The 17,367-nt window shown below is 40.9% G+C and overlaps 1 protein-coding gene across 7 annotated transcripts in view; it reads right to left on the minus strand.

The window, feature by feature from the left end:
* The window catches only part of baiap2a (BAR/IMD domain containing adaptor protein 2a), a 65,397-nt gene that overhangs the window by 32,933 nt on the left and 15,097 nt on the right, over window positions 1-17,367 (minus strand). For all 7 annotated transcript variants that reach the window (XM_060892274.1, XM_060892275.1, XM_060892271.1 and 4 more), the window contains exons 2-3: window positions 6,646-6,721; window positions 3,602-3,688 (exon numbers count right to left, since the gene is read on the minus strand). In XM_060892274.1, the coding sequence (XP_060748257.1) occupies window positions 3,602-3,688; window positions 6,646-6,721 (163 nt within the window). The remainder of the gene's footprint in view (window positions 1-3,601; window positions 3,689-6,645; window positions 6,722-17,367) is intronic.

Genomic DNA, 17,367 nt, shown 5'->3' on the forward strand with positions numbered 1-17,367 from the left:
GGATGTCAGATCAACTCTGCAGTCATCATCCTCATTCCTGTGTCTTCTGCTGTATCCAGAATTCCAAAAATGCAAACATTCCCTTCATGATACAATATCCTAATAATGAAAATAGGAATGTGAAGCCCCACCTCATGTAAGTAATTCACTGGCTATAATTCAAACTGGAAGCAAGGCCAGGATTGTCGAGCGACATGATGATGGATAGACAAGCAGAACATCGTTACAACCTTGTTAGATGTATAGTAGCAGGCAGAGAGAGGGGACGGTGAGCTATGATATGTTACCTATCAGTGGTCCAATTACTGTCCACACTGTGCCAGAATGATGTAAGACGTAAACTCAGACACAGAGAGAGCGAGAGAGACAGACAGACAGACAGACAGACAGACAGAGACAGAAAGAGAAAGAAGGAGCCTGGATGGTTTGAGTGGGTGGGACATTGACAGAGCGATCATTATCCTAAACAGCACAGTGTGTGGGGGAGTGTGTGGGAGTTGGGGAGGAAGAGCGCAAGAGAGCAAAACACGTAAACACAAAACTCATCCGGTTCGGTTTAGAATGAAGAGCCGCTTGCACCCAAGGACGTTTTCTGAACGCACAATGCTTGTACAAGCATCTATGTGACTGAGTGCACTTGTCTGCATATGAAAGAAAGAAAGAAAGAAAGAAGGCTTCAGGAATTAATAAAGAGCGAACAAAATAGTGAAATAGTGAGAGTGACGGAGAGAAAGAGAAAGAGAGAGCAAGAGAGAGCGAGAGAAGCAAAAGCATCATGTGTAGGTGGAAAGCATTTACAGTTGGGCTCCAACTGAACCCCTGTGGCTTTCTCACTGAGTGCATAACACACACGTAAGACTGTCTGCACACTGCCAAGGCTGATAGAAACATGCAGCTCTATATGACAGCATCAACAAAAGAGACAAAAGCGTGCAATTTAACAACAAACCATTAAGTTAGCGCTCTTTCTGAAGGCCAGCGGCCATGCAGTCAGTGGCACTGAGTGGCTTCCCTGATAACCAGTGATGTGAAAAGTGTGTGTCAGAGCAAACGTGTGTACTTCTGTGTACGTATGGTGTGTGAAAGTTGAACAAAGGTATTTATAAATGACTGGGTGCTCAGACCTGCAGCAATGTTACAAAGAGTTGAAATGAATTGTTTCAGCACAAGCTGGAGATCTACAGAGGTAGAGAGAGACCGTCGGTGATGACAGAGCAAATGACACAAAAACTCATAGGACTGAGGGAGTGAGGGAAGTTGTGCCCAGTTTGCCAATACCACAAACCTGAAGCTTGGCCATTTAATAGAGCTCCCAAAACTAGTTTTTTTCATTCAGTCATTCTCTGTACTACCTGGAGACTGTCCCAGGGGTACAAGGTAGAAGACACCCTGGACGGGGCATCGGGAAACACTTGAAGGAACCTCACACACACACTCACCACCCCAACACCCCACCCCCACACAAACAGTGGAGAAAAGATAGAGATGCAAGTTGGAGGTCTCAGTTCTATTGGCCTTACACTTACTGTACACTATGTAAAGCACACACGGTGAATAAAAAGCTTTCTGGAGTCTGTGCTAACATTAATAAATGTCTTAAGCAAAACATACCACAGACAAAATACAGTTCAATCAATAAAGACAATTATTCAGAAAACAAATCGCCAGGGAAATTGTGACCAGGCCTGAGGAACAGATTTCATTTTTGAAACAAGCAGCTATGATGACGACGAAATCAACACCGTTTAAACTAACCATAACGACTACAATTATTCAAATGTCCACATATTACACCAGAACAGAAGGTTTACAGCGTTCACTGCTGAATAATGTTAGCAAGATACCTGCCTGCTAAATAAGAAACAAGTTAGTATAGAAACAACCTCAAGATAACGTAACATCTTCTCTCAGACTTGACATGTCCTTGTAAGCTGAAATAGCCACATGTTCCTAGGAACAAGCTAGGCAACATTTCAGATTTAGATTTTATACTGGCAGCCTGGAGGGAAAATGCTTTGTGTGTGTGGCCAAGGACGATTTCTTCACTGAATCGTTGGTTCGTTTATTAGAAATAAATAAATCAATCATCTGTTGCAGGTAGAGTCGACCTTAAAGTAACATCTGCTGTAAGCATGGACACAGCTGCCTCACTGCAAAAAGAATGTAATGCAGCAAAGATAAAGTACATTTTCTGAAGCTTACAGATTTACCCACTTAAGATTAAACTGAACTCTATATATCAAACGTTAATTATATATTTAAAAATGTGTGTGTTTAGAGTATAGATGTGTTTGTGTGTTGTCAGGGTTCGAGGACAGGAGCTGGTCAGGAAAGTTTTAAGTCCAGGGTGTGGACCACTCGTGAATAAACATCGCTGTCATTGTCCTGTCATTATGCCGCACACACTCTTGCACACACACACACACACACACGCATGCACGCACGCTAAATCTAATATGAATTTCCCTTAAGGCATAACTTCTCGTTCCATGCTTTTCAGATGTGCTTTATAAGTGGTTTCTACCCCACATTAAATAATGTGTGTTGTGTGTACACACACACCCACATGCCCACACACGCAGATGTCTTCAGACAATAATGAGTCATTCCACAAGAGAACTTTGGGAACAGGCTGGTACACACAGCTTAAAGAGGCTAGTCACAAGCTCAGTGGGGCTTCAGTGCTCAGTCATACCTCTAAACCAGGCTGTGGTAGAGAATAATTACACAGGGAAAAGAAATTCAACATCACTGGGACCTGAAATGTGAGCAAGACAAACTCAAACATGAATTGTACAATGTGATGGGTGTTGAGTCACTCAGGTCCAGACTGAGCTTGGTGCACAAGGAAGAAAGTAAAGGAGCAAAAAATGGAAAGTAAAGTGCAAGAGAGGGAGAGTGGGGGGAAAAAAAATATATCATCAAGTGCTAATTGCCTTTTCTGAGTTGAAATGAAAAACCGGAATAGAGTTTGAATATTTGCCCATGAGAGGCATTTTAAACCTGAAAATCACCGACTGCCAGTTTGACAAGGTCTCTCCAGAGACCCAATTGTGCAGATGTGGTTTTCTTATATGAAAAGAAGCCTTGATGACTCAAATCAGGAGCTCGTTCACGCTCAGTGACAGCCAGGAAATGAGAAAGTTCACTCAAATCTCTAAATGTTCAATTAGGGCGAGTGGGTCAGGCTCTGAATATTAAATGTTGACAAGCAAACAGGATACGAAGAACATTCCTGAGGTCACAAGCTAAACAAAACCAAAGCAAAACCATCAAGTATCAGAAAGGCCTTTCTGTAGGAAATAAAGACATTTTAATGCATTTCTCTTTTTAAACTAATTACCGCTGCGTGAATTCCAATAGAGCATCAGGATTTTTCTAGGCATTTGAGTCAACCCTGTCACCTCCAACCCCACACCCACTGTCAAAGGCACAAATATCAGCTTACAAAAACATTTTCCAAAGAGCAAAGTTCATTCTCAACAGACCTGACATTTCTGCCTAAGCATAAACAGTTATTTCACACCATGCTTTGGTTGCTCGTTGTGTGTTTTCAGGCTTATGGTCAATTGAGACAGGAGAGACAAACATATAGACTTACCAAGGTCTTTGGATCCCTGGCTCTCACTGGCCAGCTCACCCATCCTCACCAGTGCATCAAAGTAGCCCTTGGCTGCAAATGTCACAGCTGGGAGGAAAAAAAACCCCAGAGTCATGGTTAGAGCAGGTTAACAAGGTCAGAAATAACACACTAAAAATCAAGTTTATTCATTATTCCACTTCCTGCTGATTGTGTGAAAGCACTGCTGATGTAAACACATTATGGTTCTTCATTACCCTGCTGGAGCTGATGCTCAGCCCTGGCACTGCACAGGACTCAGCACAGCTTTCAAACCAAGGACATTTAATGACTGTACAGATCTCACACACACAAAAATAATACAAACCAGACAAATGTAGAAATCACTCACAAACATACATTATCCACAAACACACATCCATAGAGTGCAGACAGGACATGACACAACACCCCCCCACCACACACACACACACACACACACACACACACCAGCCTCATTAACCAAGGAATTGTCAATTTCAGGGCTGAGAAACAATACATCATTATCATTACTGCACAAAAGAAACAAAAAGGCCGGGTAATCAGTCGTGAATGGTGCTATCTTGAGAGTCCTACTGGCTGACTGATACTGATGTGTGTGCGGTTCCTACACTACATTGTTCACAACATAGAAAGCCTTTTCCTGCCTCTGAAGTCACTCGGCTCGGCTCCTTTTCCTCCTCCCTGTACTTTCAAGTCAGTAGAATTGTAATTTGCATGCATTGTATCGGTTCACAATGAGACGCAGATGCTCACGTTCCACAACGGCTAGACGACTACAGCGGCTCTCTGATCAGCCTGGACATCTGTGCCTCTGTCTATATCAAAAGTAGGACAGGCATCATTGTTCTTTCTGCCTGTGTGAGTGTAGGTGTACGTGTGTGTGTTTGTTCACAACTCATTTGGTAGAGAGTTATGCTGAAATGCTTCTCGACAGATGGGACCAGCTCCTGCGGATAGCTGCATGTCGTGCTCTGGAAGACACTCTGAATCGGCGATAGCAGCTGGAGAGAGCCACATGTTCATATGCTGCACTAATTAAATCTTAATCTAAAGCAGCCCATCGTTTAGCAGGACAGTCTCTACAAATACTCCTCATTTCTTTCCCAAACACACAAGTGGAGCACCTCTTGGCTACCACCACCACCACCTGCTGCTGCTACAGGCTCCAAAATCAACAACACATATTGAATGGTGATTAGCTGACAGTGGATAGATGATCAGGAGTAATCTTCTTTCAGCCTTTAGCCCTCAGCCTTAGAGTGGCCTGACATTAAACCTGACTATCAATTAGTTTCAATTGCTCTCTTAAAGCTTGGGTGTATGAACCGGACGGTCTTCTTAAATGATAACCTGACATGACCTTGAGCTTTCCACTCGAGTCCGTGGTGCTGGGTGTCAAATGTAATAGTGTGTTCACTTATCCTCAGTCTCAGTATGGCTTTCATGAAGTAGCCAGCTGAGTAGCGCTAATGCCCCCCCTAGAGCACTTTAGAGAGATGTATTCTGTTCTGTAAGATGACTCTTTGTGCAGGTGACTCTTTACATATTAATGTACTCGTTCCAATATTTTATCATTTCTACAGAAAGATGCTCCAACTAACATAATCTGGATAATAAAGAGTTGCTATTTAAACACACAAAAAGCTTAATAAATGAGATGTGTAACAGTCAGTAGGTTTTTTGTCTTCAAGCTTCTGCACCTTTTTTGTGTCTTATGTCTTAACTTTAATAAGGAGGAAAAAGCTGCTGTTAAAGGATGCGTCTGATTGGGCGACTGGTTATAGCAACAATAAAACAAAAAAATAGTACATTACTGCCTTTGCATAAGAGAAAGACGCTACTACTTCAGGACATACTGTTAGCAGTTTGTCGTATTTTATTCCTTATTTATCTTCCTGAAAGGGAACGATGTCTGATCTGTAGAATCCTGCAGCAGTGGCTTCCCTCTGAACCGTTACAGACTCGACTACTGCGGATCATCCAAGGGTTTTTGCAGAATAGTAACTTCACCGTATTTAGATAACGATAATCTGTGATAACATGCCTTGTTCTTTGTTGGACTGAGTAATGATTCTGCTTGTGAAACTTGTGGCAGAATGCAATACAAGGCTCTAGAGTAATGTTGCATTTTGTTAAAAAATAAATAAACTAAAAATGCTTGAAAATAATTTATATAATCTCAACAAAAAAGGTCATTGTTAAACACTCATTTATTATTTAAAAAAAATTATATTTATATTGCATTTAAATTTGTATTTTAAAAAAGGATTTATTTACAATTTAAAGATTTGGCCAAACAGTTTGTAATGAAATTGTTTTTTTTTTTTGTTGTTGTTTTTTTAATTAAAAAAGAAAACCTTGTACTGTAAGAGCATCTGTGATCTCCACAATATCTTACATCATTAACTTGTGCCATCATTAAAGATCATTCAGAAAAACATCATTCTCTCATGTCAGAGAAAACCCTTGCACAATAGCATACAAGATTATCTCTCACTAGAGAAAATGTCATTTTTAAAAGCACCTTATGGAACTACAGCATTACGTCAATACAGGTCTACTCATCATTCTAAAAGCTATTGTACAGAGAGCTGCTTGCCTTTATAGCAGAGATTAGGAGACGTTAATGAGCCTGAATGGAAATGTAGATTATCTGGATCTTAAACCTTCATCCCATACAAAAGGTCCTCTCAGCTCCATTACCATGCCTCTGTTGATGAAATATCACCTTCTCAGACATGTAGTATACATCACTTTCAATCTGAGGGCCTCTACAGTATTTGTTTGGGTCTCATTAAACAACTTTGGGGGGTGTGCTGAAGGTACCAATAGCTGGGCTGGAGCTGATAAGGCTGATTAGGGACGTTGCGAGTGGCAGGATGATAAATTGAATGCCGTTGTTGTCATGATGGTCTTTAAAAGAAGTGGCACGAACAGGAGGTGAGAGGCGGGAGGCGCTGGCTGGCTGCCCAGAAGGAGCGGCTAAACGAGGACAGGATGGGAGAAAACGGTGCCGTACTTACTGGAGAGCGATTTCTCGTAGTTCTTCCCCATGGCAACAAAGTTCCGCAAGCAGGGGTTGAACTGCTCCATGATGGTCTGAAAAGCAAAAGAGAGAAGAGATTTCCTCATCAATAATGGTAACAGCAGCATCAGAATTAACACACAAAAAAAAATAATTCATGACTTAACCAGCATGTCTTCGGAGGTAACCGTGCAGCCGTACGTACTGAGTGCGAAGAATTTAGACGAATTCAGATTGTCGTTTTCGTTAGAACGGCTTTACCAGATACATCCTCTGTGTCAGAAGAATTGTTGCTATGATGCAGACATGGCTGGGATGTAAGCAGAATGCAAGACTAATAAAAGAAAGCAAAAAAGCAACTCTCTCTCTAATAGACAGCTCTCTATACATTTACTCCTCAGCTTCAATTCAATTCCACACGTAATGATTTTGACAACACACACCTTCACAGAGCAGCTTTCCAGAATCTAAATCCGAATGTGTCTATATATTTAGATTGAGCGAGTCAGAGGCAACGGCGACAAGTAAAAGGCGAAGAAGCTTTGAAGGAAACCGGACTAACAAATCCATTGATCATTATATTTACCTTTGTGTACTGTAAAGTCAAACAACGCTACGAGTGTCAAACTGATTTGGTTGGAATGAGCATAATGGTCTTTAGGATTAAAGCAGATGATGTTAGAAACACTATCAGGGGTGAAAGGATCCACTGATGAAAGCGGAGATTTGGGCACAAACACAATGTTCTGATGAACAGGATCTGCTCATGTTCCTCCCCATTACACATCCCATTACACCACAACCCCACTGTGTACTGCTGCGGTATGTATCGTGTGCATTTATGCATGTCTCTTCCTAAAGGAGGCAACCAGTCGCTGACTGCGGGGGTGGAAGGCAGAGAAACCTTTAGATGGCTTTGATTCAATTTCCTGAGCTTTGAGTAAGGTGTGTTTTTAGAGAGAGAACAGGACACGGGGTGAGGTGGAAAAGACAAAAAGAAAAAAAGAGAAAAAAAAATCTCTAGCACCATTCTAAAAGTGACTAAAATAAACACCTCCCTTTGCATGAGTGCATGAGAAGTGAAGCTCAGCTGTGCAGGCACCTGCCATAACGCTCCCAGCTCCGTCCCCTTCCCTTCAGGCCTTTCTCCAATTAGAGCGACAGCAGTGCCAGCAGAGCCGCAGGGTTAACCAACTCCCCCAGCTGAGAGTACAGCGCAATGCTCTGTTCCTCCCTCTTGCTCCTATTCCCAGGCTTTGTGTCAAAACTTTCACAATGACTGGATCAATTCCTCTGTATTAGTCAGTACATCTTTTATTCCTTCTCTGGATCATCCAAATGGAACAACGCTCCAAAAATCGCTCGTCATTGCCGAGGCTCAAGTCCTCATCTTGCTGGCGTGAGGTGAGGGACAGCTCACTGGGTGACTGTTTTGTGTGTGTGGTTTGTTTTTTTTTTTTTAAATCAAGTAACCTCATGGAGATTTTGGTATGACTTACATTAAAATATAACATCCAACTCATTCCCCCACAATTTGGACTTGCCAACTCCCATCAACAGCTACCAACTGAGGAGGATGAAGAAGTTTGCTTCCACCAAGACACACATCGATCTAAACCGCTGCACGTGCTGTGTCACTGGGCAGATAAGTGCATTCCGAGTGAAAGCTCTATTTGCCTTGTTCCACATACACAAAAGCTCAGAAATGCATGTCAATGTATTGGGCTGTTAGTGATCTTCCAATGATGATACTGGACACATGGTGAATACAGCACAGTCCGTCCAGATGCATATATGCAAAAACATTCCTAACATAACAGAATCAGAAGTATGAGAATGTAGGATACCATTAAAAAAAAAGTTTTTCACCGTCATTCCTTCGGTAATGTAGAACAAGAGCTACACAGTGTGTGTGCCAGAGTCTCTCTCTCTCTCTTTCCCCCATGTACTGTAAGTGAAGTTGAATAACTGAACAGAGAATAAAAACAATATTTTTCATGATGGATGATGTTTTGATAGCAGCAAGTTGTTCTACTACATGAGAAAAAAATCCTAATGTATGCTATAAAAACTAAAAAAGTGAGATGTATATAGGATCAATTTCCAAATGCCCAGAAGCAAAATCAAACCATATCAACCCACGAGTTCCTTAGAGATTCCCACCCCAACTTGTAACGTGGCTTTCCGATAGGGTGGTTAAAAGTGTGGAAACCTGAGCTGAGAGTTTTGTGCAACACTGATTTTGTGAATGCAGGCGTGCAGAGTGCCAAAAGAGAACAGAAATAGATTGCAAACCTGAGCACTAGCTGCATCATTAGTCGATGGGTTGAAAAATAGCAGGTCAGAACCCATATTGGATGTGGCGAGTGGAAGATAGATTGGAGCCGAATGGATTTGGCTGATTTGGGTCAGGTATTTATAGACGCTAGACTACTCTGTGCTGCTAGTTTAGTTTAATTTTTATTTATTTATTTTTTTGTACAACGCAGGTTTCGTTAAAGGGGGCGTAATCACAAACATGGGGGCCTGTAGATGAAGGGGTGGAGCAGAGTCACTGCAGGCATGAAAGCAGGTTCATTTTTCTTTGCACTAATGGACTAGAGAGCAAGGTCACCTTGAAGTTTCTGCACAGCTTGGAAAGTGGGTCTGGCCCTGACGGGGACAGAGAAGCCTGGAATGGCTCAGCAAATCGGAACACTGAGGAGAGCGCTTAAACAGGGTGGAAGAGCGATGGAGAAAAGGATGCTGGATAAAAGACGCTCGTCTCGAATGACCTTCTCACGCAGCCATTCTCACCCCGGCTCATCGCTCACGCAATGCAGAGCGCAGAGGAGACACAAATGAATACTTTTTTTTTTTTTTTTTAATCTTTGGGATGATTTCTAGTGTTAGACAGGAGTGGCTATGTTTAGAGTGAATTGTTGCCATGGTGTCATGTCCAGAAAAGCGGTTATTAAAATGAATTGGGCAGCAGTGGTTCAAATGATTCTCTGGGTTGTTGATCGGAAGATTCAGCTTTCAAGCCCCAACACTGCTAAGCTGCCACTGTTGGCTCCTTAACCCTCTCTGCTCCAGGAACATAGCCGAACCCTGCACTTTGACCACAACTTCCTAAAAAGTTGGGATACATGAAAAATCTCACACTGTGCTGTAATATGTATGTGACAAATAAATAAAGGTTTCTTCTTCTGAAAGTGTTCGGCGGATACGATCAGCATTATAGGATGAAGAGAACTTCACACAACTCAAGAACTTCATTCTGGTCTTTTTCAGTATTGCAGAAACTGATGATCTACCAGGTTTTTCCACATGCAAGTTAGTGGCAGATCTTGGAGCAAAACTGTGATGACCGTGTTCTCATCTCAGACTTGACTTAGCTGCTAGGAAGGCAATGGTCGCTTTTTACAACCACAGTGAGAATAAATGCATCCCAAAACGCATTTAAACACATCGAATCTTGAGGAGGATGAGCTACAACAGCAGAAGACTATGCTAGTTTCCACTCCTGTTAGCCATTAAGAACAATCTGAAGCTACAGTGGCAACTGGACAAGTGAAAATGGGTCAAATCTTATGCAAATATAAACATGAATAGAACGGAACGCGTTTAGAAATATCATCTCTGCACAGCAGAAAATTGCATCAGTTATTTACCCTTTAACATTATTGCTTCTCCATCAGTATCAGAAAGACTGTTCTCAACATTACAAGACACAGCTAGAGAAAACTGCCCAAGAAACAGCTTCCAACTATCCATTTTGTGGTGGATTGCGATGGCAACGTAATGATTTTAAGTAACGCTTTTTGAGCGATGAGTGAGGATGGAAGCTGATTTCATGTCCAGGCTACAAACTTGTCCATCAACCGTCTCGCTTCATTTTTGTAGCAGCTCAGCATAAGCAATTTTTACAGACAGGAAACGACAAACCCCGCTCTTTAGTGCTTTTCACAAAACTGGCTGAATTTCCATTGGGTAAGTAGACTGTTGTATGTTTAAACGCAACACACGTCGTCGTGCTGTGACGCCTCCTACATGCGCCGACTGTAGCAGAAGCTTCTCGCTCTGAATCCACAGACACCCGATATCACTGACAGTAGAACGCTTTATTAAGAGTAATTAGCATGCATTTATGCCAGATTATCATTACAGAGGCAGGAACATGCAGGTATGTAGAAATAGGAAAGTTTAAAAATTTCTATTTCTAATTCTAATTCGGCTTTCAGTAAAATTATCGGGCTGAGCGTAAACACACACGTTGGACGATGGATGGCTTTATCGAACGCTCTGATAAAGTCACAGTGAGAAGATGGAATACTAATGAAACCTTGGACAGCTCTCTAGATCAGTGGAGAAAATTTCAAAAAAATGAGAAATCCCGCTGCGTACCTCAGGTTCAGACTGAATATTAATGAGACCATGACAGTTGTCGAGAATATTGGGTAAAAGGCCCAAAGAACATGGTGGTTATGTATTTTTAAAGAGGTTCGACATGATTTTTTTGAGGCATGGGCTAGAAGTATTACCTTTGGAATACCACATGCTGGATTTTATCATTATTATAATTATTGGGACTTCTTGATGGGTGTTGATGTTCGAGCCATTACACATTCCTCATTAGCTCAGCCTGATATCAAAGTAAAGGCAGAGTATGTGAAGAGAAGGAAAGCATGTGCCAGTCAAAACAGAGATAAGTAGCACTTCGATAAATCTCCCAGCCGGATGAAAGACCCGTCTGTGTCTGCAGGGGGGCGTCGAGGACTTGAAGGTCTTTTTCTCCCTCTTCTTCCTCTTGCTTAGGTTTGTTGCGAAAGCTTTTCTCTCAGTCCTTCCCACTTGAAGCAAGGTGCATGCAAAATGCTAGAGTTTTAAAAAGCTTTAAGTGGTGGAGAGAGAGAGAGAGAGAGAGAGAGAGAGAGAGAGAGAGAGAGAGAGAGAGAGAGAGAGAGAGGGAGAGAGAGAGAGAGAGAGGTGGGAGGTTTACATAACAGCCAGCAGACTCCATGGCAGTACTCCTGTTACATGCTCATATAAACACACTGGGCTTCAGTTAGAACAGTGAGGGGGACGGCAGCCGCTCCGCGCTCTGCTCCCCGCTGAACTACATGTGCAAACACACACTCACGCTCTTTAACAAAGAGCATCATTATCTCACCCAGAACATTTGCTGGCATCAGCATGGATTTCAAAAAAATGTTGCATGTTACAGGTGTAATATGAATTCTATGAGATTATGAATCAAAATGTGCTAGAATTCAAAGCGAGCTTAGGGGAGGAGGTGCAAGCAGGTTTTATTCTCCGTATTTTGTCAGCGTGGCTAAATTTATCATCCATCCCAGTCCTCTTGTGCTACATCTGCCAGGCTAATTGCAGGAGTTAATTGGAACTCGAGGCCGGCAGGCACTTCAGCAGAGCTAGGTTATTCCTGACTCGCGCTAAAGGGGGGGCATACACACCATTTCTACTTCAGTGACATGGCAGGAAAGCTGAAAAAACGAGCCAAGGAAAAATACGGGAAGCCGCAAGTACCCACACTCACGCACGTAAAAACAAGCTGTGTTTTTTGTTTTGTTTTTGCCTTTTTACAAGTCACAGCAGATAAAGAACAGCGTGTGCTCAGCTGCAGTCCTGTATCACGCAGGTTGGTGATTTCCTCACTCTAACACACTCCACTAAACCTACTTATTAACTGATAAGATGGAACAGGTGTGTTAGAGTTAAATAAGCAAAAGGTGCTATATTAAAGCTCTCCAGAATCACACTTGGGCTGTACCATGGCAAGGAACAAGATCCAGAACCTCTTTTCCACTGTAAGGCTGATTAATTAACCTTTCTGGTTGCTTTGTCCCTGTTGTGTGCTGCACGATCCGACCTGTGAACTACAGCACAAAGTGACCTGCGTCAGTAACGTGAGAGAATTTAGACAGAAATCTTCATCTGGGGTTGAGGTTATAACCAGCATACCTCCGACTGTCATTATGGTGCAGTTCAACGAAACGTTAAAGTGTTAAACTGCATTATGAGAAAATGAGCTCACTAATTGTTCCACATTTTGCAGTAAGAGCTCCTCGGTTTCACAGCAGAATATACGCCGGTTCACTTATCTCTCAAACAACAGCGAAAGATAAGTCTTTTTCTCTCTAATAATATGGGAGATGAGCCGAAAGACGTTCATCTGGAAGGATCTGCGCACGTGTTATGAACTCTCGAAACGTCATCTACTCCTTTACTTTATGAAGAGGTTTGTGGAGGATGTTTTCATTACAGTGAGAGAGAGAAAAGAAATCTCTATACGGTTAAAACCTAAGACTTAAAAAAAAAAAATTAAAATTGGTGATTCGATTTTTATTCATTTATTTTTCCCCCCATTGTCCACCCAGAAAAAGTTTGTATTATACAAAGACATACTTTTTTCTTTGTTGGCCTTTTCTGGAGTTTAATAACTATGGCCACAGAATCACTTCATAAAAATAAACAAGAATCATTAAAAAAGGGTTTTTATGATTGCCAGTTTCAGACAGCACAAGTGATGTTATTAAACTCTTTTATTTATTTATTTATTTATTTATTTATTTATTTATTTAATCAACCAATCAAAATTTTCAATTCGTAAAACTTTAGCTTGTACCAAATAAATTGTGACTTGTGCTTTAAGGTCAGCGTTAATGTCTCTGTACTCGTCACTCACAGTATAGTGACAATAAAAAAAGAATCTTAAATCTTTCCTACTTGAACTTGCTGGATTTCCTGTTTGTTTGTTTTTTTCTCTCTTTCATGAAGCAGTTCCGGACAATTAAATTGTAATATTTTAAATTGGAAAACCATGAGCAGGGAAAATGTTCATTTTCATAATAAACACGATTATTCAAATATGAGTTTAGTCCTGCTTTCTGTTGGATAGGTTTATAAACACCAACTATAACAATCACTGTTTATGGCATAAACTGACACGAACTCTTTAACGGTAACTCGTACCTGAACACTTGCTCATTTATGCAGATATCCAGTGTTCTTGTGTTCTAGTCTATCCACCTAAAATCTCAGTGTATGGGTGTAATGTGTATAAAACGCATGTACAACCATGTACAAGACGATCCCCACTTTTCCAACCCAAAATGAAGAAAAAAAAAATAAAATAAAATAATAAATATAAATATATATATATATATATATATATATATATATATATATATATATATATATATATATATATATATATATATATATATATATATATATATATACACACACACACACACATATATATATTTATTTTCCGACATTTTTATGGGCTCAGAACACTCAGACATTACCGTTCCCTGTCATACCTGCTCACTGGCTACACTCTCTCCACCTCCAACTGGATGTGATTGAAATGGATTGTTCAGCATCAGCTGATGTCAGTTACATAAGGCTCGTGATTGGAGGAAGCCTGTTTGCAGAGACAAGTTATGGACTGATTCGCTCATGATTGGAGTCCAATAACTGAAGAAAGCATGTCAACAGACACAAGTTACTGACAGATTTGTGAAGACGTGGTTCTCTTCACGGGTTACTTCTGTATATTAGAGGACCCTCAATTTTTAGTCTTTTTGTCTACGATTTTAGACAAAGGTCTCATCTTATACATGGAAAAATATGGTAGTCCTTCTGGTAGATAAAACCAAGATCTGAAGCTCTCACTGTCTTTTTTTCTCTTTTTTTTTGCACCATGTTGTGTAAACTCTAGAGATTGCTGTGTGAAAATCCCAGATCAGCAGTTTTCTGAAACACTCAAACCAGCCCTTCTGTTCCCAACATCCATGCCACAATCAAAGTCACAGAGCTCACACTTTCTTTATTCTGATGTTTGATGTTAATTGAATGTGAATTAAGTGATGCTGTTGATCTTTATCTGCAAAGCGCTGCTGCTGCGACATGATTAACTGATTAGATAACGGCATGAACGTGCAGGTCTTCCTAACAAAAGTGGGACCCGGTTTTAAGGGAAAAAAAAAGTGATTACGTTATAACCCAAGTTATAACCTGAAGATGTTTAAGAAGACTAGCCGGTTTTAACGTTTGTGATAACATTAGTGTGGAATATGAGATTATTACAATTAATCGGATCACAGTTCAATAAGATGGACAGATATATCCGTGAGCTCGGATAGCGCTACACACTCAAGCTAATCACAGTGAAGCAGTGACTATGACCTAGTCACATTGTGTCATTATTTTTAACCTGAGACAGACTCGTTTTTCGTTTCGTTTCTCTGTGTGCAGGTGACCGTGCAACCAATCTGACACGTTAAATAGCATTTTGATAGGCAATACTGTCCAATTTCATTTTAGAATTCAGCTGGAAATCAGTCAGGTTGTGTTTATCTTGAGAGCTGTTTGTTCCTGTTACAATTAGCAACGTTTACTGGATAAAATACAGCATCATCTCTTCCATGTGTATTCAAACAGGCATCCTTAAACCTACTCTTTATAGATGAGTAGGATTTATTTGTGGATGTTTCTTCTGGATTCGGTCCACAGATTTAAAAAGGTGCGAATCCCTGTCCCAACATTTCGACGTGATTTGGATTGCATGGCTAAGACTTGCATTAGGATTTTTACTGGAATATTCTGCTACATAGCATTAATGTCTCTTCGAAAGAGCCGTCAGACCAAAACAATCCCGCAGCATCGATGATTCTCCACCATTAAAAAGGGTTTTGGGGGTTTGTTCTTGTCTGCATCGAACATGCTGATGGTGTTCATGGCTAATTACTTTCATTTAATCCTCATCTGACCACAACACAAGCTGGCAGATGTAGTTTCAGTGAAGTTTATAGTCTATGCTTAATTTCAGAGAATGCATATGGTCACGCCTTCATTTGAGATGAAATGTCCTTGTACAATTAATGACGCTATCCGCTCTCGAGGAGATGCTGGTCCATTATGTGCAAACAGCCTCATAGCATCAGTGATCCACTCCCTTGTTTTGCAGAGGGTTTGGGACATTTTGGGGGATGATCAGTTTAGAAACATTGGCAAAATTTGGAGAATAAAACAGACGATCAATTTTGTGAGCTCAACTGACCTCAATACACAAAACCAACAGAAGATTACTAACTTCCAGGTTGCATTTGGAGACATGCTCACAGGAAGTGCTTCATTTTATGTCACATTTCCAAACAGTTGGTTGGTTGATTGGTTGGTCAAGGGGTAAAATACTGCATTCATTCAACACTTCCAAACAGCTAGGCAGTTGGGGTAGAAAGTTTGACATACTTAATTCTTTTAAATAGAAATTTCAAGACTGGGCTTATAAAACAATTTTCTACCGAAGATTAGTCAGTCAAGTTTAGAAGTGTCACTAATCTTGGTCCATTCTGAGTCTTCCTGCATATGGAAATTTTGAATAGAGAATAATGCCTGTAAGTTGCACATTCTTTTGAACAGTGGCAGTAATGCTATGTTCAGTTCCCCATGTCCACAGATTTGAGCTACTATCCATATTTCTACATGTTCAGAAGACATTTGGGCAAAAATAAAAATCGTTCAGAACCAGCTTGATAAACAACTACCTGCTCATCAAGGTCACTGGTTGGATGTTTCTATAATCCAAACAAACATCGCTAAAATCAGTCTAACTGATGCATGAATGTACAATATATACACAAAAGCTCTCAAAGGTTTGTCTATTCCACTACATCTGGTTCTAATACAAGGCCTGAGGAGAGCAGTAATGCTTTAGAACAAAAATCCAATAGAGGTGGGGAAAAGAAAAAAAAAAACACTCGAGAGTGCATGTGCTTTTCTCCACAGGAGGATGTTCTCTGTAAATTTTCCACCCTCTCATTTAGAGTCAAAATAACAGTTCCTTTTCGTTGAGCTTCTGATGAAAATGCTTTAGATAACTTGCTTGAGGTTTTGTTGTGTAGGGATTTCATCCCAGTCATGCTGTTCGGATGTTTCCTCCAGGAGGGTTCCCATTTCTCTCTCCATCTGCCTCGGTTTGTCTCAAGATCCCATCACGAGACAGAAGATAGTTGTGATGCACCCCCGTGGCCACCTGTGATGCAATTTCCCTGAGTTTAATGAGTGATTTTGCAATGCCAGTGAGTTAATGGAATGTAGCAGGGCTGCGTGAACAAGCCCAGAGCACATGTTGTGTGCAATAAGGATGAAGGTACACAGTAGTGCAACTGTATTTCACCAGGCCTTCTGCTCAGCCCCATGATTTAATCCTAACAAGCTATAATAATCAGATATGCGCACACACATAATAACACACACCAAATCTCTTTCTATGAGGAAACGCTTGCTAGGTGGCCAGGATCCAATAGATTTCACAAAGATCCTTTTTTCTATGTTCAGTTTGGATCAAAAGGCAGGGTTCATCAAGCAGGAAAACTATCCAGATGCATGAGCGCAGTTAATGTTCACTTTGAACATTAGAATGGGGAAAATGTGATCTTAGGTTAACCTACAGTGGTGTTGGTGACAGATGGGCTGGTGTTTCAAAAGACGATTGAGAGAGTTGTTACACCAAATGGTACCAAACCAATAAATAAATAAGTAAATAAATAAATCCAGTGTGAGGCAGTGATGTGAGCGTAATCGCCTTGTGGATATGAGAGGATGAACACAAGAATCACTCTTTACAAGCGTGGTGAGCAGAAAAGCATGTGTGCGTCGACTTGTGTCTACATGATTTTATGCACCATGCAGCCGCTGTGTGGTTGGTTGA

Source organism: Tachysurus vachellii, chromosome 18, assembly GCF_030014155.1.
Source record: "Tachysurus vachellii isolate PV-2020 chromosome 18, HZAU_Pvac_v1, whole genome shotgun sequence".
Classification (NCBI taxonomy): Eukaryota; Metazoa; Chordata; class Actinopteri; order Siluriformes; family Bagridae; genus Tachysurus; species Tachysurus vachellii.